General features: G+C 51.1%; 1 protein-coding gene across 7 annotated transcripts in view; it reads right to left on the reverse strand.

Moving 5' to 3' along the window:
* The window catches only part of Rgs12 (regulator of G protein signaling 12), a 102,334-nt gene that overhangs the window by 8,135 nt on the left and 71,975 nt on the right, over nucleotides 1-22,224 (reverse strand). For 6 of the 7 annotated variants that reach the window (XM_060365454.1, XM_060365457.1, XM_060365458.1 and 3 more), the window contains 12 exons: nucleotides 13,094-13,263; nucleotides 12,214-12,306; nucleotides 11,316-11,459; nucleotides 9,885-10,064; nucleotides 9,439-9,592; nucleotides 8,315-8,391; nucleotides 5,896-6,090; nucleotides 5,552-5,625; nucleotides 4,929-5,055; nucleotides 3,251-3,347; nucleotides 1,681-1,760; nucleotides 1,141-1,294 (listed from right to left, as the gene is read on the reverse strand). In XM_060365454.1, the coding sequence (XP_060221437.1) occupies nucleotides 1,141-1,294; nucleotides 1,681-1,760; nucleotides 3,251-3,347; nucleotides 4,929-5,055; nucleotides 5,552-5,625; nucleotides 5,896-6,090; nucleotides 8,315-8,391; nucleotides 9,439-9,592; nucleotides 9,885-10,064; nucleotides 11,316-11,459; nucleotides 12,214-12,306; nucleotides 13,094-13,263 (1,545 nt within the window). The remainder of the gene's footprint in view (nucleotides 1-1,140; nucleotides 1,295-1,680; nucleotides 1,761-3,250; nucleotides 3,348-4,928; nucleotides 5,056-5,551; nucleotides 5,626-5,895; nucleotides 6,091-8,314; nucleotides 8,392-9,438; nucleotides 9,593-9,884; nucleotides 10,065-11,315; nucleotides 11,460-12,213; nucleotides 12,307-13,093; nucleotides 13,264-22,224) is intronic. The other variant, XM_060365455.1, reaches the window with a different exon arrangement.

Genomic DNA, 22,224 nt, shown 5'->3' on the forward strand with positions numbered 1-22,224 from the left:
GAGGTCAACCACACTACTTTACCCACAGAGCTGAGGCCAATGTCTGGCTGCCAGTCCCCCCAGAAATCACACTGTCAGGCCTGGGCCTGAAAACATCCCTTCCTTAGCAGGTGACCAGCTTGCTAGTAGGATGCTTCTAGTACTCTGGCATGCATTTCGCTCATACATGGAGCTCTTTATACCTGAGCACAGCTAAATTTGAGGTGTAGGTGGGGGTTGAAGTAGGGCACGACAGAGCCAGGGCCCAGCTGCACTGCAGACCCCCAGTGGATGGCTGAGAGAAAGCCTTAGCTGGATGGAACAGAGGGTCCTGAGATCCGCATGGCTCCCAAGTTCATTTTCCCACGCACAAGTGGCACTCTGGGGCTGAGGGGAAGGCGACATCTCATGCCACCCTGACCCACCTGAAGCATCCCAGGCCTTGGGCCAGAATGGGTACTTTGGGCTCGGCACCTGCCTGGTTTCTTCACTGCCTGCTCCATAGCCTTTTCTTGCCACCACGCTGTGTTTCGTGTGACTTAAGTTCATCATTCACACCGCAGGGGTCTGAAATTTCTCTAGTATCCTAATGGCTGTTTGTGACCCACAAGGAGTTCAACAACTTCAACCTCAGTGGTCCTCAGAAATGCCCACACTCAAAGTGTATGTGTTTCACATCTGCTTAGTGATCAGAAAGCCCAAGGAGACACTTCACGGCTCTACTCTGAAAAGGTTCCAGAGTAAGGGACATACCCCACCCCTGCGGCCTCCATGTCCTAAGGGCTTCCTACAGAAATCCTGTGTCAGGACAGAGCAGGCCTGCCTCCAGCCTCCATGGTCAACACAGGTCAGCAAACCCACGGCCCTCTCAGGCCTAGGACTTTGCCCTCCTCCCCCACATCTGACTCCTGCCCCCACCCAAGCTGGGCCCCAGCTCATGTCAGGGTCTGGGATGTGGGGGAAGGGAGCTGACTGAAAGCATAGCCAGGGCTGCTGGTCTCTGGTGGGACCTTTGGCTTTCAGCTCATAACAGGGGATTTAGTGAAACTACACGGATAGCCCCAGTGTGACAAGGACCAGGCTACAGACAGGGCAGAGCAAGTTTAAGGACCGGACTGTGCATTTACTGGAAAACACGGAAGTTTTAAAAAGTACACATACCCTCTGCTTCGTCCAAATTAATTTTCTGATATTTTTTTTTCCCAATCTTTGCAATAGATTCTTCTCTCTTTGAAAGCCGGGGATCCCTAGCACTTTTTCCATTTTCTCCTCTTATTTTAATAGAGTTAGACTTGCCTAGTGTTCTCTCCTCTCCCTGCATCAGAAGGAAAGTCAAGTTCTACTGCATGTCAGCACACGGTAACATATAACTCATCAGTACAGTAAAGGCCCTGGGGGCCCAGGCATCGACAGCGAGTCTAGACACACTTCGAAAGTCAATCCCGATAATGGAGTAACACAACAGCACTTAATGGCCCGCCCACCCACCCAGCACAAAAGAAGGCCAAAGGCTGGCATCTCATAGCAAAGTAGAGGCTGAACCCCAAAGGGACATGGAGAGAAATACCCACAGGGGGACGTGCCCAATCCTGAGCAGAGCCTTAGCCAGCAAAATGGGCGACAGCAGGCACAAGGAGCCCCAAGAGGTGGAGGCTGAGGGAGAGGGCCGGAATGGCGTGGGACAGGAGTAAGGGGAATTACCATAGCCGAGTGGTTTCTGGGGCTGGAGTTCACAGCTGAGCTTTGTTTGACAGGAGCACCTTTCTGTTTGTCTGTGGACACTAAACACATGAAACAAGCTATGACCAGAAGCTCACAGTGCCCTCTGAACAATAAACACAATTCTGTGTGTGCTATGAGAGCAAAAGTCCTCTCCATCCCTTAGCTAACATGCGTACACAGGCTAGTCTCTCCTCAGCCCACCTGTTGCAGCTGGGAGAGCGGCAGCGCGGCACGAAGGGAGGTCTGTATATTTCCTGGGACGCTGGGAGGCTGATACTAAAAAACTCAAGCCACATACCATGTGTCACACACGTTCCTTTAGAACCTGGCCTTTGCCCCTGTCAGGGTACTGCCGGCTTCTGTGGCATCGTGCCTGAAGACCACTGTCTGGCTAACTAGAATCCTAGTTCCCAGCACCCTGTGAGTCTGAAGCTCCCGAGAGATCCCTTGCACACAGACTCCCCCACCCCCTGCCTTGCAAGCCCTGGAGGAAAAGCTGTTGAGAAGCCACCAGGCAGAGCTGGCTGTCTGCCCTGTGGAAGCTGTGCAGACAGTTCTCAGCTCACCAAACAGCACCAGGGCCAGGCGGTAGCATTTTCTAGGGTGGAAGATGACCAATGAAGGGAAAGGTTCCTCTGTAAGGAGATGGAAAGAGATAGGAACTGGACTAGCTGTAACCCAGGCCACAGCTACTATTTGCTAAGTAGGATGGAGACCTGTGCTCCATCCTAGGCCCTGGGGGATCCACTTGCTGAGAGTGCTCAGAAGTCTTTTGGGCACAATCCCTGTGGGGAACCTAAAGTTACCTAGAAAGCTTCACACAAGGGACCTCCAGCCAGATCATTCCTCCTCAACAGCCTCTAGAAAGTTCTCCCACACCTGGACAAGTACTATGGGCTATCAGACAAAGTGCCTCTCCCATGGGTTTCCTGTGCTAGCGCCCTCAATAGTATTGGTCACTGAGGCTTTGGATGTATGGGGGCCCAGGTGAAGCTCTGTCCAGGACTGACCCGGATCAGGACCTTGGCTGTTGAGGTACTGGGTGGGACGGAGTTGTGTGGTCCACTCAGCCCTACAGATGAGGAATGACATAGCAGGCTGCTGGTGAGCCCAGTGCCAGTACCTGCTGGACAAGACCATGCCCACTGTCTTCACTGCTTGTTTCACCTGGAGGGACAAATCTCAGAAGAGGGAGCTATATTAAAGATAGGAGACCCAGACAGGACTAAGTCCGTGGGTCCCTGCTTTGTATCAGCAAAAGCCTCTAAAGAATAGAACACCTTCTAGCACTTTCTGCCTCATGAACATCCTGGAGTGGCAGCCAAGGACTGCCACTCTTTCTCCAGCCGAGAGGAGCCAGGGCTCTCCTGCGCCAATCCTGCTGCCCCTTCCCCTGTAGGCGGCTGGGCTGGGCACAGGAGGGGTAAACTGCCATGTAAGGGGTCAGCAGGCCCCACAGAGCTGCCAGCTGTTCATGGTGTGGTTATGAGACACCACTGGACAACTGAGTGGTAGGCTGGGCGCTGGCTGCTGGGGGATGCAACCTTACCTTTCCCTCTGCAAGGATCCCTCTCCTCCAGGATGACCCTCTGTCCATCCAGACTTGATATGGGGGCACCAAGGTCCAGGGGCTCCTTCTCCCCACTCTAGAGGCAGAGATGATGCACTGAATTATTTACCCAGCTTGGAACTTTCTGGAATAGTTGCTTTTAATCCAGCCACTAATAGTAAGACTAACCCAGGTTTAATGGAGGGAGCCTCAATCCAGCTGGCCCCAGGGTCAGGTCACCCAGCCTGGCTGACCTATGGGAATATGGAACCCTTAGAAGCTGGTGGAGCAGGTATTTCAAAAGTCATTTAAAGGGGCAGCAGAACAACCCAAAGACAAACTGGGAACTCCTCAGCCCCAGAGAAAAGGTTGGTATGCATTTGTCAACACTCTATCACTTCATCTGGCTTCTCTTTCAACACTGCTCATAGTCTCCATGGCAGCCAACCTAAAACCACCATGCTGATCTCCAGACTGCTCTGAGGGAGACCCTAAAGGTAGGGTGCAGGAAGCAATCATAGCAGCTCTAGGAGGTGAGTGGCCGGGTGCTCTGACAGCTCAGGATGCTCTTTCCCTCTGTTGGTCAGTCTTGCTCTGCCTGTGTGACTACCACAGCTTTAGAAAGGAGGAGAGGAGAGGCATGCATCCTGGCTGCCAGGCTGGGTTTGACTCTGCAGGCAGATTTCTGAGCTCTAAACTGGAGCCCATGGCAGGGAAGTGGTATCAAGTTACACCCAAAGCTAGAACCTGTGAATAATTAAGTAGGTTCCTCTTGTTTACTTCAAAGCTCTTAAACAATTCCAAGGACAATTTCAGGGAAAATTAAAAATTTAAGAATACTTGAAATCACAGCCCAATATAGTGATGTATGTCTGTAATCCCAGTACTTGAAAGACAAAGGCAGAGGATAAGGAGTTCAAGGGTAGCTTGGACTACATGAAAGTCTGTCTCAAAAATACCAAAACAAGCCAGGCGGTGGTGGCGCACTCTGGAGGCAGAGGCGGACAAATCTGAGTTCAAGGCCAGCCTGGTCTACAGAGCAAGTTCCAGGACAGCCAGGACCACACAAAGAAACCCTGTCTCAAAAAACAAAAACAAAACAAAAAAATCAGGACAGCTTAGATAAAGTTGTCAGGGAAGACATGGCAGATGCCATACCTCAGGCCACTATGAGTCAACACTGCCTCAGGGCCAGAGACTCACCCCAGCTACCGATCTATAAACACCCCTGCAGACAGGAAAGGAACAGGGAGGCCTGCTGTCCTCCTCCTCAACCTCACCTCCATAACCAACCCCTTCTCACAACAGAGGAGGGAGCAGCCCAGGGTGTAAGTGCATGTGAAACTGCCAGTCTGTCAGTGAGGGGGCCAGGGACGCCTGTGCCCTGGCAAACTGCCCACCAAGGGGGTACTGGCTGTGCTCCCATCACACGTGAAAACGGTGGAGATGCTTAAGGATGTTTCTTGCTTTAGTTTGGTTCACCTGAAGCAAATATCAACCTTTCCAATAATGAACAATGTGCAAATAAATTAACAGCAGAGAAAATGGGCGATAGAGGCAGGCACTGTCCTTAACCTCGGGAGGACAGAAACATGAAATGAGAAAGGGTGCAGAGGTACTAAGGGGCAAGGTAGGGCACAACCCTGGTGGTGGTGCTCAGGCTCCAAATGACACTCACCAGCCTCACAAGCAGGCTACCCAGGTCCAGGCCATACTTGGCCACCACCGGCCGCAACACTTCCGTGACAGGCTTGGTGGGCTTGGCCTTGAGTCCCACTGACCGGTTAATTGGAACGAGATCCAGCCTGGAGGTAGGGCAGGAAATATTCACAAAACAGCCAGTTCTGGCTTCACCACTCTCAAGGCTCTCCTCAACAGAAAAAGATTCTGCAGCCTGGGGACCCCATCGATGAAGCCCCACCTTGGAGGGAGCACTCCCCTGCATATGGAAGGAAGTCCACGAGGCTCTTCTGTGATTTGTAATTAGGCCGAGGGCTGTGGTCCTCAACCTTCATGATGGAGGACTGAGCAGTCGGGCCACTGCCTGGCACCCACTGGGAAGGGACTCCCGCCTCTTTCCCCACTATGACTTTAGGGCCAAGTATGCCATGCGGAGTGCCTGCCCCATTGCCAAGAGTCTGGTGGGGCACTGACATTCTTTTATGGCCAGTCGTGGGACAAGTACATGCTTATTGGGTAAAAACAAACACACAAACAAACAAAAACAAACAGATTAGCAGGGAATAGAAGTTGTGAGGCTCAAACTATGGGTCTCCAGAAACCTGTCTGCTGTTCACTTACCGAAACAAAGTTCGCTTTTCCAAGCGCAGGTCCCTGGTGGCTAGGATGCTGCTGTCCTGATGCAGCACCAGAGGCTGAGGAACAAAGACACCAGAGTTAATGAGGGAGCACGTGGGCTTGACATGTAACAGCACACAGCTGCAAGAACAAAAGAGCAGTTTCAAAATTAGCCAGACGCCCTCTAGACACCAGGTTGTGCTGCCGTCCCCCCAAGAAGCCTCCACTTCCAGCTGCACTGCTTCACAGGCAGGAGGTGGCAGTGGTGGTGGAACACTAACAAGGCCAAGGGGAAGGGAGAAGGCAAGACCAGGACACCGGTGGCTCACTCCTGCCTGGCACAGTACCTTGTCTCCGCCCACCAGGAAGAGGTCCACTGCAGCCCCGTTGATGCCATGCCGCTCACACAGCCCAGACAGGATCTCTTTGATGGAAAAGCCGGACTTGACAGCAACCACACAGGATGTCCCATCTGGGAGGTGGACACAGCAGTGTTTGGCAGCCTTATCTCTCTCAAGTGCTGAGGTCCTGCAGGCCTCTGACTGCAGGGTAGGGAGACAAGTGTCGGTGTCAGGAAGTAAGGCAGTACCTCCAGAGGAAGATTTAGATTGCCTGGTCTCAGGTGCCCAATAACCTGCCTGTCCCCCATGTAGTTACACACACACACACACACACACACACACACACACACACACACACGCAAAATCTACCAGAGGGGATCCCCTGACCCCAAAGCTGATGGTGTAGTAGGGTTTGGAGGCCAGGACCAGGGAGGGCACTGATCTCTCTCAACTGCGGTAACTTTTTTAATTAAAAACTTTTCAATTTTTCACAATTGAAGCATGCCTGCTGTCCTGCCAGATGGGATTGTCCTTCACACTATTCAGCTTGGGCCCACCTGACCTCTGGAACCCGAGGCTGTGATAATAAGCTGCCCACAGACCTGTAGGTGGTCCTAACCCTCCCGTTACAGCATTAGATGCTTGTCCTGAGGGCACAGACACGCTGTGAAACCTGCTTTTCACAGCCATCTCAGACCTGCTACTTCTTCCCCAGCGTCTGAAAAATTTCTTTGCCTGTTACTTCAGAAAATTGGACTGGATGCAGAAATGAGCCAAGGACTTCTCCTAAATCTCTGCAGCTCCTCCCATGGCTGTAGAAATGGCAGAGCCAGTTATTAGCCTCCTGGGGAGGAACCTGGGATGGCCACTGGATGGCAACAAAAAATATGGTCCTGCTAGCCCCACTGCTCTGGCCCACAGCCATATACCCATAGTTATCTGTGAGTTGTGAGGCCAGAGAACTGGAAGCACAGGGGAGCCCCCCAGGCACTGGACCACCACCCTGCTGACACACAGGCAATGATCTTCATGTTTTCCAACAGTAAGCTGGGATACTGGGCAGCAATAGGTGGCTCGTGGTTGCCTTGAGAGGGTGTTTAGAGCAATGAAAGATGAAATAACCACCTACATTAACGTTAATTGTTGATAGCTAGTCTCAAATGTCACAATGCTGACAACCAACAAGGTCTCTCAGAATTCTTATCAGACAATGGTTGAGAGCGTAGCAGGTCTTGAGCCCCACCCCGCTCCCCTCATAGCAGATTAGAGCAGGGCAAGCAGTGCGCCCTGAAGAGATCTGCGGCACTGGGCCTAGCTCTTTTTTTGCCCATGTGTATATGTTATTTTATTTTTTTATTTATTACAATTTATTCACTTTATATCCCAGCTGTAGCCCCTCCTTCATCCCCTCTCAATCATATCCTCCCTCTCTCTTTTCTTCCCATGCCCTTCCCCCAGTCCACTGATAGGGGAGGTCCACCTCCCCCTTTCCATCTGACCCTAGCCTATTAGGTCTCATCAGGACTGGCTGCATTGTCTTCCTCTGTGGCCTGGTAAGGCTGCCACCACCGCCCCCCCCCCACCAGGGGGAGGTGATCAAAGAGCTAGCCACTGAGTTCCTGTCAGAGATATCCCCTGTCCCCCTTACTAGGGCACCCACTTAAGAGACTGAGCTGCCATGGGCTACATCTGTGCAGGGGTTCTAAGTTATCTTCATGCATGGTCCTTGGTTGGAGTATCAGTCTCAGAAAAAGAACCCTGGGCTCAGATTTTTTGGTTCTGTTGCTCTTCTTGTGGATCTCCTGTTCCCTCCAGGTCTTTCTATCTTCCCCTTCTTTCATAAGATTCCCTGCACTCTGCCCAAAGTTTAGTTATGAGTCTCAGCACTTGCTTCGATACCCGGATCAGTATTCTTTCAGAATTGGTATTTCAGATGTGGTATTCTGACCTATTCTGTTTTCTCCCTCTTCCAATGTCTATCCCGTTTGCCTTTCTGAATGAGGATTGAGCAGGTGGTAGGAGTCCAGCAACTAGGATCCCACAGGCAGACACAAACATTGGAATGTTGGAGTCAACAGGAGGTCTGAGCATCAAACTGAAGACAAACCCCTGCTTCAAAGCATACTGTGTGCTCTTAGTGGGAGTTCAAAAAAATAAAAACTAAATCAGAACAAAGGAATTTAAGAAATAAACTCAAGGCTAATTTTAGTCCTTACATAGCACCCTTCTCCACCTACTAAACAGTTTCTCACACTGCCTCAGAAATCCTGGACTGGGAGTCCTGAGGTCTAGGGGACCCAGGACCAGCGTCCAATCCTGGGACCTTGTTTTTGAAACAAATGCTGATCTTCTATGAGCCAGGCTTCACCTACCAGCTGGTAGGTGTAGCCTGTGACCCTTGGAATGAAGGGAGGTAGCCACTCACCAGGTCTAGGCTCCCTGCAGAAGACACAGAGCCCTGGGACTCCCGCCGGCAGAGGCCTCCGTTGGCATGAAGGGCATCTTGAAAGAAGGGAAAAACTAGGGTGAATGAGAAGCCACAGCTTCATGTGTCCTCACCCAGTACAGAACTCCTACCTCGCCCCTCAGACTTGAAAGACATAATATAACAAAGACAGAGAGACAGCAAATAGCATAAGCTCCTCCAGTCACCACCTTGCTCCACTGAGGTTTAGTCAAATAGCTCCCTAACAGCAGAGGCCATGGTTAGGGCCTCCTTGGGGCCCTGTAAGACTTGAGACATTGCCAGGCACCAGAGAGCAGGAAGCAGTGCTATACAGGCCAGACTCATGTCCCTTTTCGTCTTCATTTGAGCTATGATTTCTATCTCAAAGTGTTTTGGGTCTGAAGAAGATTGTCCCTGTGACCAGCTGGCTGCTCATTTTACTGGTGACTCACTTCCCATCTTCTTCCTCACAAATCCTGTTCAGAGCCAATAGTCGAACTCACTAACTTGTTCTAACCATAATCTAGGCTGGTCTACATACCATGAAAGAGCTTAAACACTGTCCTCTGCCAAACAGACTGACACTCAGGCTCCTGGATCCAGTGACCTACCCTGAACAAGTAGCTTTTCCATCTACAGACCCTGTACCAGATGGACTGAGCGTGTGCGCTCTAATGAAGCGCCCTGCAGATGACTCTGCAAGCCTGCCAGGTATGAGAGGCCTGCAGAGTATACACTCCCCATCTTCCAGTACCCGCCCGCCAACCCAATGGCTGGTGCACAGTCATTGGCACGGGCGACAAGCTGTGCCTGGTGACAAGGAATAGTGTTTGTTTCTCTTTGTTTGACTCTGTTTTCCAAGTTTTCTACTGAAGCACCTGTTACTTTCATAGCAGGAAGGAAAGGAGCCCAGTCAGCCAGACTCCCTGCATTGAGGAGTTTCCAGAAGGGTTTGGAGCAGGCTTGCTTCGTAGGCTGGCTCAGCCCCAACTCTGCTGCATTCCCAGGCTCTGTGACATTTCCTCATCCCTCCCGCCACGGCCTCTCATGTCACCGTGGCCGTCAAGCTCCTGCCCACAACAACAGGGTCTGCATCCACATACCATGGGCATGGTCGCCATGGTCCTTCTTCTTCTGGGACCGCCCGGTGCTCCTGCTCCTTGACCAGGAGAAAAAGGCACCTTTGCGTTTTTTCTCGCTATCCTCATCCCCCACATCTTCATTCAAAGACCGCCCTGATTTGGATTTTCCACTTAACTGTCAGCAAACAGAAATTATCAGTTAAGACACCAAGGTTACTTTAAGATTGCATGAAACACCAAAGGGGCTGATACAGAGCTCTATGAATAAGGGCTTTGAGGAACAATCTAGATACTTCAGTAAATCAAGGGCACAGTCCTGACCCTCTCGTTCACCAGTGGGGTAGCCAGGAGCCAGAGGGTCAGGGAAGAGTTCAGGGATATCTGTGCCCTGCATGCCCCTCTCCCAGCTGGTGAAGGGATGAGCCAACACAGCCTCACTCTCACCCCCACAAGGGCTGGCCCAGCACCTTTTTTGGTGTGGACACATTGGAGTGGTCAGAGTTGATGCTGTGCTTGGAAGCTGGGCTGCTGGGGACCTGCTGGGAGTCAGGGAGGGTGCGTCCCTCCACCTCCGCCAGGACGCATTCTTGATACAGCTGGGATTTCAGAAATCGAGTATAGCTATCAAACTTCATCAGGTTGAAGATCTGTGGAGCAAATGCAGCATGGTTACAGAAGGAATAACTTCTTGAGTCCCTAGGTGGTGCAGGAGATCTGTAGCCGTAAGAGAGTACTACTTTACTACTTTGGAAGGGTCATTTTTGTCAAATCTCTCCTGTGCCCCAGGGAATTCTGAGGTTAACTCTCCAGGGGTCCTTCAGATCTCTCTCCCTTAACAGCTTCTCCTTTGCCACTCTCAGTAGGAGCAGAGTCCTAGGAGTTCTGCACAGCCAGAGCAGGCAGACTCAGGATTGTGGCTGCAACCTGAGCAGGTCTTCATTTCCTAAGGACTTGGAAGGTAGCTCTCTCAAGGGTAAGTGCTGCCTGGGGAAGATCCTTTTCCTTTTTTTTTTTTTTTTTAAGCTAATTGCTGCAGTCTAATGGCACAGCAGCTAACTGTGTGGGGAGTGTGCTCTGGACAGGCATCACTGGGTCAAATCACATGCACTTCCAATATTAAGACACAAACATGTAAACAGAGTGTCATATACTTCCTGTGATCCAGCACTCAGAGGCTGCGGCCAGAGTATATGAGCTTCCGGTCAGCCGTGGTGGGCTACGCAGAGAGACCCTGTCTCCAACAACAATGGCTACTACTGCTAAACCCATACCACCAGCACACAGACAGGCTCTCACTGAAATAGTACTTAAAGGTTTTGAATGTAGACCTTTCTCTGGGTGATACAATGTAGTACCATCTTCTCTCAGATGCTGGGATTGACACTGAACTCTGGCTCCAGGTCAGCCCTGCAATCCTGAGGAGACCACTGACCTCAATCCATAATGTGCCGTGTGTGTGTGTGTGTGTGTGTGTGTGTGTGTGTGTGTGTGTGTGAGTGATGACTATGTGCCATGGTCCATGTGTGGAGGCAAGAATACAACTTGTAGAAGTTGGTTCTCTCCTTCTACTATGTTTTCCCAATAATCAAACTCAGGTTTTCAGGTTTGGCAGCAAGTGCCTTTATCTGCTGAGCCATCTCACTAGCCCCAGTGATTTTCGGTAGGTGATATTGTCCCTTACTTTGGTCCACTGCGGGGTACATGAGGATGTCTATGGCACAGGCTTCTTGCTTCTCAGCTCTACTGAATCCTTTTGAGGATGGAGCCCAGTTCTCGGAGAGGTTCCTTGCCATGCCCACATTGCCAGCAGCCTCCTGCCCAGCTGAGAGCATGCTGCTCTGAGAGAGTCCTGCACCCCAATCCCTGGCCGGAAGCCCCATGAAAAACTGCAAAGTCACCTGGAGCTGTTGTTCCTTGAACATGTCGGGGTGGGGTGCATTGAGAATGTCATCTGCCAGCTGGGCCTGGCTGTCAATGTTGACAGGAGTGGTGGCTTTGCTGCACAGGAATTTACTGAAAATCTCCCGGGCCCTGTAAGAGAGCTGACAGGTAGAGAGGTCTGAGCAGAGCTGTGAGCACATACCCACTGGACACACATTTCCCGCCTGTGTCACTGTGGCATTCCTAAGGCTGCCACTGCCTTGGGGCTGGAGAGCTGATTCACAAGCCCAGTCTGTGTTCTGACTTACAAAGGTAAATTATTAAAGAACGAGCCAGGAAGAAACTCCTGAACTGGCTCCTCTCATAGTTTCTAAATGGCTGCTTTGTGAGGGCCTCAAAAACTGAGGTGGGCTACCAGAGAGAGGCTTCAGAGTAGGACCGGCCAGTGAGGCGTGTGCCACAGGTGAGGACAGGCACATACAGTGCTCGGAGCACAAGAAACAGGCATGAGGCCACTCGGTGAGGACAAATGTTACCTTGGGGGAACACCACAGGACATGGCCAGGGTGGTCCTGCGGCAGCTGAAGAGGAGCTGTTAAGCCAGCGGATAGAGGTAGAGGGTGCACTTTGCCTGAGCGCTTCTCCAAGTCCCCTCAAGCACTGTTCCCTCCTCCTCCTCCTCATCCCAGCCTCAAGTGCCACCTCTGCCAGGCTCTGTGGCAAGACATTTACACAGACTATGTTTAGGCAGAACTAAATGTCACACACTTAAGTTTTTATTCTGGAGCAGAAATGTCATTTTTTTTTTCTTACAGTCATGTAAGAAGCATCCCTCGTCAATTGCTCAAGCGACACTTGAGGTAGCTGTGTGGAACCTGACCCTCATTCGGCCCCCTGCTCTGAGGAGCAATTTACCTCTTTTTTGTCATGTGCAGGAACGTGACTGAAGCATTCACAGGCCTGCCAGAATAAAATGTTTTCCTCACTGAATTCCTTCCGTAGAAAATCCTGAGGGAACACAGGAAGGAAAGCAGGTGTAACTCCACAATCCCTCCATGCACCTGAGGCCCCGTCCCCTTATTCCAGCCCTTTCTGTCCACGACACAGCTGAACAGACCCTTCTCAAGAGGGCCTTGAGAGCAAGCATAAAGGCTGTGCGACACCTTTGAGGGGTGCCATCTGCCTCACAGATTTTTTTTTCTCAAGGGCTGGTCATTTTTTTTAAAGAAATGAATTTTTAGTTCTAGGGAGGATACAAAATATGACATTACATCATTCTAACACTGTCACACACATGTTGCTCGTATTCATCCCATTACTCTCGTGTTACCCCACCCCCGTTCCGGCTGTACTTGTCAGCGTGCATTTTCAGGAATTTTGAAGAAGCTCCAGCTAGGATGATGACATACAGCTGCAATCCTAGCACTCAGAAGGATGAGGCAGGAGGATTATGAGTTCCAAGCCAGTCTGAGTAACACAGTGAAACCCTGTCTCAAAACAAACCAACACCCAAAGCTAAGAAACTTGGATGTTCCTTGCTGCTCGGACATCCCAGAGAGGGGGAGGAAAGAGGACCCTCAGGAAACTCTGGGGCAGGAGTTTCTGGGGCAGGAAGCAGGCCAGGAAGGGAAGACTGAACTGAGAGTCCCTATAAATGCACACCTTACTCTGAGCCTGGCGCTTGGCACAGGAGCTGGGTGATCATACCCCTACAAGGTGAGGCACAGTCCTTGAGGTCTGGCTCAAGCACCCTGTCCCACAGTGCTGGCGTCCCACAGCAGTCCCTCTTACTCACAGAGAAGTAGCGAACGCCGACAGGATCCTGCAGCAGACGTTCAAAGGACACTGCCCAGCTTGCAACCCTCCTCTCACGCAGGCGCCGGCAGCTCTGCACGCTGGGGAGACTGGCATTGCTGCTCAGGCTGTTGTTGCTGATGCAGTCCTTCAGGTCAGCTCCCGTCAACTCTGCAGGGTCATCACAGACACACCTGCACCCCTTGCCTCTCTATGCCTGTCCCACGTGAGGCCACAGGCACCGACACCCAGCTCCATTTTCCACACTTGTTCAGACAGCAACATGCACTGCACCTGAAATCCCGCCAAGGCTTTCTAGACATCAGACAGAGCAGTGAAAAGAACACACCTCAGCCTTACAGGGCCACACACACACACACACACACATACACACACAGAGAGAGAGAGAGAGAGAGAGAGAGAGAGAGAGAGAGAGAGACTGACTTGAATAATAAGCTCTGACTATGAAGATGAACCAAAGAAGCGATTGCCTCAGGTGCAGAGCAGAAGGAGCAATGTAGGGCAAACAGCAAGGAAGCATTTTACAAGTGCACCCCAAAGCAAAAGACCCTGAGTGAAGTCCGAGAAGGGACTGCAGTTGGCCCCATCACCCTCCCGATGCTGTCTACTGCAATTTGGAATCCATGGCTCATGGCTTGTGCACTTTTCTTCGTGCAAGTCACTTCTCAGTGGAAACATTAAGGTAAAACATCCCAACTGAGTATTTAACCACGTGCCATCTGGCTGCTCATTCACTGGTGATCCCCATGGAGGAACACATTACAACTCAATGAAGAGAAGGAGAGGTGTCTAGGAAGAACCCATCTGTCACCCTTGTCCACTTGATGAAGCAGCCCAGGAAGGAGAGGAGGGCCACAGGCCAGTGTAAGCAGACGGAACTCTAGAGTTGTTACCCATGGTGCTCTGGTGAGCAGGGTACATGGAGCGTCCCTAAATGAGGATGCCCCAGGTCAGAGGCAAGGCCAGTTCACTTCAGGGGACTAGGACAGGAGCCCTGCTGGGCTGTGCTGTCAGGAGGCCCCAGGCCCTGCAGCAGAGCTGGCTAAGGTCCTTCCCCATGGCATTATTAAGGAAACGTTGCTACATCACACTGGACTATGGTCACACTGGACTCCATCATCTATTCTGAGCATTCAGGACGCTCTGCCCTGTGGTCAGGCCACTAAGATTCCCAGGACAGGTTAGCAGGCTCTAACTCGAGGCCATCCACTGAAGTGCCCTTCCTAGCAGGGAGGGGAGGAGGTGGAATGAGGGAGCCTGACGCAGCATAGACACTCACACTTTCTGATTAAACTCTGTCCACATGTCCAGGGAAAGCTGCCACTGAGCCTACAGCCCAGAATGGCATGCAGATGCCCTGTAAACCAGAACATAGAGGAGGCCCAGTGTGGACACTACAAATCTAGAGGAAAATGACCCTGAGGGCTAGAAGCCAGGGCAGGGATGTGACCTCCTAGTACACCTTCCTTAGATCACCACGGCACCCAGATTCAATGTTGGGCAGGAGCATTCAAAACCAGCCAGCATTTAGGTTAAAAGAGACAAGGCTAAGCCACAGGAGTTACTTGTGGACACACTACAGATATCTGTGTCAGAAGAAACGATATCGTGAGATCAGAACTTGTATAGGCCTAATCTTTGAATGTGCCTGCCCCCCCTACACACACACTGTTCACTAGCCATGTTCTCCTCAGGGTCAGAGGGAAGGGCTTGGGCCAGCACTCATCACAGGAGCTCTGACCTGTTTTCTGGAACACTGTCGCTCACACTGCTGGGAACTGGAGACTGTGCAGGCCACCACTTCACTAGGTAACTCAGCCACCCCAAACACTCCATGTGAGCATCTGCACACTCTCTGTGGGGCTGCTCTCCGAAGCTCATCTGTGTCCAGTGGCCAGAGAAGATACTGATTTTCTTAGAATGCACAATAAGTCCAAAACAATTCCGGACAGGTTTCCCAGAAGCAACTACACAAGCTGAGTGCGACAGTCTCAGCAGAAAACCAAGCAGCAAGTGCAGGAAAAAGCATTAGTCCTACTGTATCCACCTAGTCCTACTGTATCCCTCATCCATCCCCAGTGCACACTTCACCCATCCCCACTGTATACACCCCAACCCCCACTATACACACCCTAATCCCCACTGTATACACCCCAACCCCCACTGTATACACCCCAGCCCCCACTGCATACCAACCTAATCTCCACTGAACACACCCTAATCCCCACTGTATTCCACCCCAATCCATACAGCGTCCAACCCCACTGTCTACCATGCCCGTCCCTCCTGCACACCTCACCCATCCCCACTGTATGCCATGCCCACTCCCACTGTCCACTTTGCCCATCCCTAATGCATACCTCACACATCCCCAATACATGCCAGCCAGGCCCATTCCCACTGTACATCACGTGCCACAGCACCACACAGGCCAGAAGATGTTCTGGAACAAAACCAGATGGAGAAGCAGAAGGCAAAGTCCAGGAACAGATGGGGACAAATACAGTGGAGATGGGGACTGAACCACATCTGAAAAAAAAAAAAAAACCAAGCTGGGCTCTTGCTATCCAGAGCACACTAACACTCATCTCATAGGGCCCAGTGATTCAGATGTGAAATGAAATTGGAGAAAAACGGGGAAACCTGACTGAGGAGAGGCCTGGAAGGAAGCTCCCATGACATGGAGCACAGCAGCATCTGAACCCCACGTAAAATGGCCAGGTAAGAGGCTGAGGGTAACACAACACACACACAGAAACTTGCTGTGGAACACTCCGGCCAAACCAAGACACCCACACGGACAGATGAGCCAGGAGAACACAGAAGGAAGCATGACAAATGCCAAGTGCCAAGCCCATGGGCATGGCTTCTCCTCTTCTGAAACCTGCTGAAGGCGAGTTCAAGCTCCAAACTGCTCTGAAGTGGCTCAAGTCATGGGCTTTGCCCAGGCAGACAATGAAGGCTTGTATATCAAAGAAGGTGCTTAGCACCTCTAGGTGCATAGGATATCAGGTGGAGTGACCTATGCCACCCCAGAGACAGAACCAATGCTGGCACCCTGCATATGGGGTACAGCAAACCAACCTGCAATCCATGCTCCCTCTGAGCTCTGGCCCAAGGGCACATACTACCTATTTTTAAAATAAGATTGTGTGAGGATTAGTGGGGGCCAGGCTCTGCAGTGCCCCTGGGCACCATCCCAGGAAGGCCAGGTGTAAGGACAGAACTCACACTCGGCTCAGTACAGGCTTCTGGTGGCCCAGGCTCCCCATGGAAAGCGAGGCTGCTGATGTTGCACCTCACTGCATCTTCTGTTGATGAGGTGACGATCCTCATCAACACTAAGCACCAAGCTTAGCATAGTGAACACCACAACTTGTCCCCTCCAGCTTTCCCCCTGAGGCAACGAAGTCTGAACTAAGAACTGAGGAAGGAACAGAAGTTAACTCGGGGAACATGGAAGAATCCGCCACAGCAGGGCGCGCACATGCCAAGGCCGAGTGGTGGAAGAAATGCAGCACACAGCTGTGACTCAACTGAGCAGCAGGAATGCTGGCAGACCACACAGGCTCCTCAGCAATGTGGCCGTCACCCTAGACCAGGGACTGGCAAGGTCCTCTCTTCTCCTCACAGTGGAGGGTGGCCTGGAGGACAGGAAGGCAGAGGAAGAAAGGCAGGACTGAGCCACCAAGTTACCTATGGACCATGCGTCCCTACAAGGGTGATGAAGCTTGTGCTCATGAATTACAGGTGCTTGTCATTCCCGACAAGCTTACAGTGAGAAATACCCACTTTCTCTGTGGCCAAGGCACCCAAGTGCTGGAGGAAAGGTGGCTCAGCCCTCCACACACGCCTGCAGACCTCCAATCTGTTCATCTGTAGCCTGTCCCTGCCTGGCCCACTCCCTCAAACACCTGGGTTCCTGTGTGCCCACCTTAACTCCAAGCCCAGTGGCTGGGGCTCACTGGTCCCTAGTGCTGCAGCGGGAAGTGCTGGGCTTGCGGTGGGAGTGAACGATGACCAGAAGACTCAAGTCAACACTGGCACTGAACTCTAACCAAGAAGGAATCGTAGCAAAGGACTGCTATGCTGAACTTCATTGTGTCACTGAGTGTCTCACACTGTACTGTCTCCCAGGATTCCTGGCTATGGGTCAGATTTGCCCCTGGGGTCTCTCAGACATGGATGCTGGGCACAGAGGAAGGCGGTATAACACCTAAGCAGGAACAGCTCAAGTGGCAATGACAACAGCAGAGAGTTGACAGCACAGGAGAGGAGGGGAACCAGGGCCCATCTTCTGGCGAAAAGGCTAGAGACCCACTCAGGTGAGACGCCTCCTTAGTGAGGGGACAGATTTCATGGTTGCAACAAACCACTTCCTTTAGGACAAGAGGAAGTGTCGGGTGCTCTGATAACGCCTTCCTGAGGCTGTGGGACTGTGGACTTGGCCTGGAGTCCAGCACAGCTCAGGGACCTAGACAAAGACAGCACAAACACTGAGATGACACCTGACCACTGTGCGCTGTGACAGGTCACACAGTATTCTGTAAAACAGCTCCTGTGCAATGTAGGAAGGAGGCCTGCAAAGCAGAGGGGTAAAGGCAGAGTCCTCATAGAGGTGTGGCACAGTTGTTTCTTTAGGTTGAATCTTAGTACTTCTGACAGGCTATACATGCAGGAAGTTCCCTCCTCTCTGTCATCCATTTCTGAGTTCAGAGCCCACACCACGTTCCAGCATTGCTAGTCACATAGAGAACAATGCACCTTGGGGTAAGGCTGACCTGGGACAGCAGGCACCATCTGGTTGCCATGAAATTCCTTGTAAACACCTCTATTCCTATCTCAAGTTCAAGACCAGGTCAGGAGGCTGATACATGTCAGGTCTGAGACTTGCTGTCCTGGAGAGCTGCCTGCTTGGTCCTCTAATGTTAATCATTTGGGTAAAATATGGGCTGAGCTGAAGAAGACATGGCATGGTGGCCTCAGCAGATGTGTTCTAGGTGTTTGTATTGCTGTGGGGTTTCTTCTCTCAGTCAAATGCTGTCCTGGTGAGAGTGTGTCTCAAGTGTGTGGCAGGTCTGCCGAGACCGGGAACAGCTGCCAGCACAGCTGCAGAGATTGCTGAAGAGATGTGGGCTGTAGGTTACACATTTCAGTAATTCCTCGAGTCTGACAGTGTGCAGTTGCTCCTGTGACACACAGCCTCAGCCCACCCTCAGCTCACTGTATCGCTCACCCGGACCATAACCCTAAGTGTTCCAAATCCTCAAGTCTCAACTCTAAGCCATGTGACAGCCCATCCCAGCATAACACCCCCACACACAGCAAACACACCTAAGGACTGCCCAGGTCAGCCTTCCCTGGCACTCAAGACAAGCTGACAGGCAGGTGTGGGACTTTACCTGGGTAGAGCTGGTAAGAGCCACTGTGGTGCCATCTAACCAAATACTTCCAACCATTCACCGTAAACCACCCTTCTGAGTCCATACCAGGCTCAGCCTGGGTGGCCTGAGGAGGAGGCTTGGGCCACGGGCGGTGAGGACATGGCTCCTTAGCTCAGCCTTGGGGGCAGGTGAATTACTGCAGATCCTCAGGGACCCTCACAAAGGTAGTCCTCATCCTTCCAGCACTGGCTGCTGGAGAGGCCCTACAGCCTTACAAAGCCTCAGAGACTCATGCATAATGCAGAGCCAGAGACCTGAATTATTCACACGGGCAGAGACGCTGTTCTCCCAGTGCTGGGGAGGAGCCACTCTGCAGTTCGTTAAACAGCAGGGGGGCGGGCAGCGAGACTGCAGAGCTCCTTGTAACAGTTACGTGATGCCACTTACTTCCACACCATCTTGAATTTAAAATCTCCAACCCATCAACACCAGATCTATACTCTCGGCGAGGAGGGTCCTAAAACCATGGAGTCTCAAGGGCATGCACTTAAGAAACAACCAGCCTGAAATAGTCCAATCCCACAGCAAAATCTGTGGCATCTGCAGCACACCTCTGAAAAACTCAAGGGGGCTAGGAGCCTGCCCACACTAGGCCTGCCAGCCTTTTGCTGCTGCCCTCATGCACAAAGCAGTGGGCAAGTGGAGGTGGGAAGCAGGCAGAGCCAGCGAGGCCTTGTGAGTTCTCCATGGTTTCTGAAGTTGGGACTTCCCACACACAGCATAGGTAAGGGTCAGCAGAGGTCACCTTCGGCTTTCTGGCCACAGTCCTCAGCAATCACAATTCCAAACTTGGTCTTCCAGACACGTAAGGGAAGGGATATGACTGGGTCAAGGCTTTACTATCCATGGCTAAATGAGCGCAGTCTGCTGACTCTGGGTGGACTCTCCTCCACAAGAACTTAGGATTCTCGGTCAGAAATCTGGTGAGAAGGTGACCAGAGCATCAAAGCAGTACTGTCCTCTAAAATAAACCTGTGAAGGCTTAAAAGGAAGCCTCCGCTGTGCCTCCCTTCCTTCCTTCAGCACACTTCTTAGCCATCAGTGTCTGAAGCAGTACCACCCATGAGGTTGCCACTGGAAGCTCATAGAACTTTTTGGTTTTGGTGTGTGTGTGTGTGTGTGTGTGTGTGAGTGCATGTGCGTGCGTGCGTGTGTGTGTGTGTGTGTGTGTGTGTGATAAGCAGTAACAGGGCCCTCGAACTCTGGCCCTCCTGCCACAGCTTTCCATGCCCCTTTCAGAGACAGGGACTAAACTCTGCTGGTGATCACAGCACTCAGGCCTGTCCTGTCTCTCTGCACTGAGACATTGGTGGGTTTAGCTATCTTATCTTTGCTTGTCAGAATGTCAGGGAGAGAAGCTGGTCTTGTAGACAGATACCCTTCTCCTGGGTGCAACTTGCCAATTTGAGGGCTGGTCCTTAGTCAGGTACCAGTTTTTGGCAGTTACTCTTTCCCCCTTTAATACAAGCTGAATATTCTTTTTATTTATTTTATTATTAATTACATTTTATTCACTTTGTATCCCCCCTGTGGTTCCCTCCCTCCTCCTGTCCCAATTCCTCCCTTCCTCCACCCTCTGCCTGCATGCCCCTCCCCATGTCCACTGATAGGCAAGGTCTTCTTTTCCTTCCTTCTGATCCTAGTCAATTAGGTCTCATCAGGAGTAGCTGCATTGTCTTCTTCTGTGGCCTGGTAATGCTGCACCCCCCCACCACCAGGGGGAGGTAATTAAAGAACAGGCCAATCAGTTCATGTCAGAGACAGTCCCTGTTCCTATTACAATGGAACCCACTTGGATACGGAACTGCCATGGGCTACATCTGTGCAGGGGTTTTAGGTTATCTCCATGCATAGTCCTTGGTTGGAGTATCAGTCTCAGGAAAGACCCCTGTGCTCAGATTTTTTTTGGTTCTGTTGCTCTCCTTGTGGAGTTCCTGTCCTCTCCAGATCTTACTGCTTCCCACTTCTTTCATAAGATTCCCTGCACTCTGCCCAAAGGTTGCCCATAAGTCTTAGCATCTGCACTGATAGTCTGCAGGGCAGAGCCTTTCAGAGGTCCTCTGTGTCAGGCTCAGCAATAAAAAACAAGGAAATCATAAAATTTGCAGGTAAATGGTGGGATCTGGAAAAGATCATCCTGAGTGAGCTATCCCAGAAGCAGAAAGACGCACACGGTATATACTCACTCATATAGACATATAATATAGGATAAACCTACTAAAATCTGTACACCTAAAGAAACTAATCAAGAGGGAGGACTCTGGCTAAAATGCTCAATTCCTATCCAGAAAGGCAAAGAGGATGGACATCAGAAGAAGGAGAAAACAGGCTGAATATTCTTAAACCAGAAATCTAAATTCCAAAATGCTCCCAAATCCAAAAAAATTTGGTGAATAAAAAAAATACTTCTGCACCTCATCCCACGTGATGATGTGTCAGTCACCTGTGAACATTCTAAAGTACTGAGTACAATTATCCGCAGGCTCTCTGTGTTGAATGTTGAAGCCCATGGGAAGACCTTTGTCCCATCCCTAAGAGAGAGCTCATTGTACATATGCAAACATTCCAAAACTCCAGGGGAAAGTCAGAAAACTTAAATACTGGTCCAGAGGGTTTTGTATAAGGGACCCTCAGTCTTCCACACTGAGGCAGAAAGTGTCTCATGTTTACTGAGATAGTCACTCATGGCTGTTCTGTTCTTTTAATTAGTCAGTGGCTTGTTCTTAGTTGTCTTTCTTCTCCACTCAGTCCTCCCTCAGGTGAGCTTCATGTCCCTCTGAGTCCTCCCAGACACTGAGCACTGATGGGAAACAGAACGTACACCCACAGGCCCACTGTGAGCTCTTCCTGCTCAGCCCAGGGGTTGATCTCTGCCTCAAGGTCCTGGTTCCATGTGTTGAAAACTGTCTTGGACACCAAGACAGGCTCCTCTGCCCTAGGTTCCCGCAAAGGACAGCTCAAAAATATGGTATATACATCTCCACACCACTGTCTAAGGATGATCACAAGTCCTGGTGATAGCCTCTCCAAGTACACTCTTGTCCCTTTTGAGTATCTGTCACTTCCTCTCCAGCAGTGGGCAACCTCCCTTTCACTCCTGGTGCCTCCACTTATTCCCTCAACAAAAGCAGCTAAGCTCTCTATAGAGTTCTATGAAGTCCCGTCCCCTGCTCAGCGAAGCCACTGCCTCTCTGTGAACACACTCCCTTCATTCCCACAGTAGGCCTTGTAAAACATCAGCCACAAGGTCGTCGGTGTGGCTGATTTTGGCTCTGGGAGAAGCCAGGCAGAAACAGAGCACAAGACCTTTGTGAACCTAGGTGACATGATAGGATGATCACATGATTCCTTATGTCTATGTCTTGGCTTTCTTATGGGAAGAAGCGAATACCTGTAGGGTGTAGGGCCTAAGAACACTGTAAGGATCCCAAGCTACACGTCCAAACACGGAACTGAACCAGAAGCGAACATACCAACAAGAAAGGCCTTCAAACTACCTGGAGGGCCAGGTTTACATGGAATCCTGCATGAAAAGCTGACATGGGGAAGATAGCACTGGGCTCATCCTGTTTCCTCTGTCACAATCTATGTATCTGAGTTCTGTCACTTTACTCCCAAGAGCTACTGGCTTTAAGCACTTCGTTCTCGTTGCTGGCCAGGTGACACC

Source organism: Meriones unguiculatus, chromosome 12 (assembly GCF_030254825.1).
Source record: "Meriones unguiculatus strain TT.TT164.6M chromosome 12, Bangor_MerUng_6.1, whole genome shotgun sequence".
NCBI lineage: Eukaryota > Metazoa > Chordata > Mammalia > Rodentia > Muridae > Meriones > Meriones unguiculatus.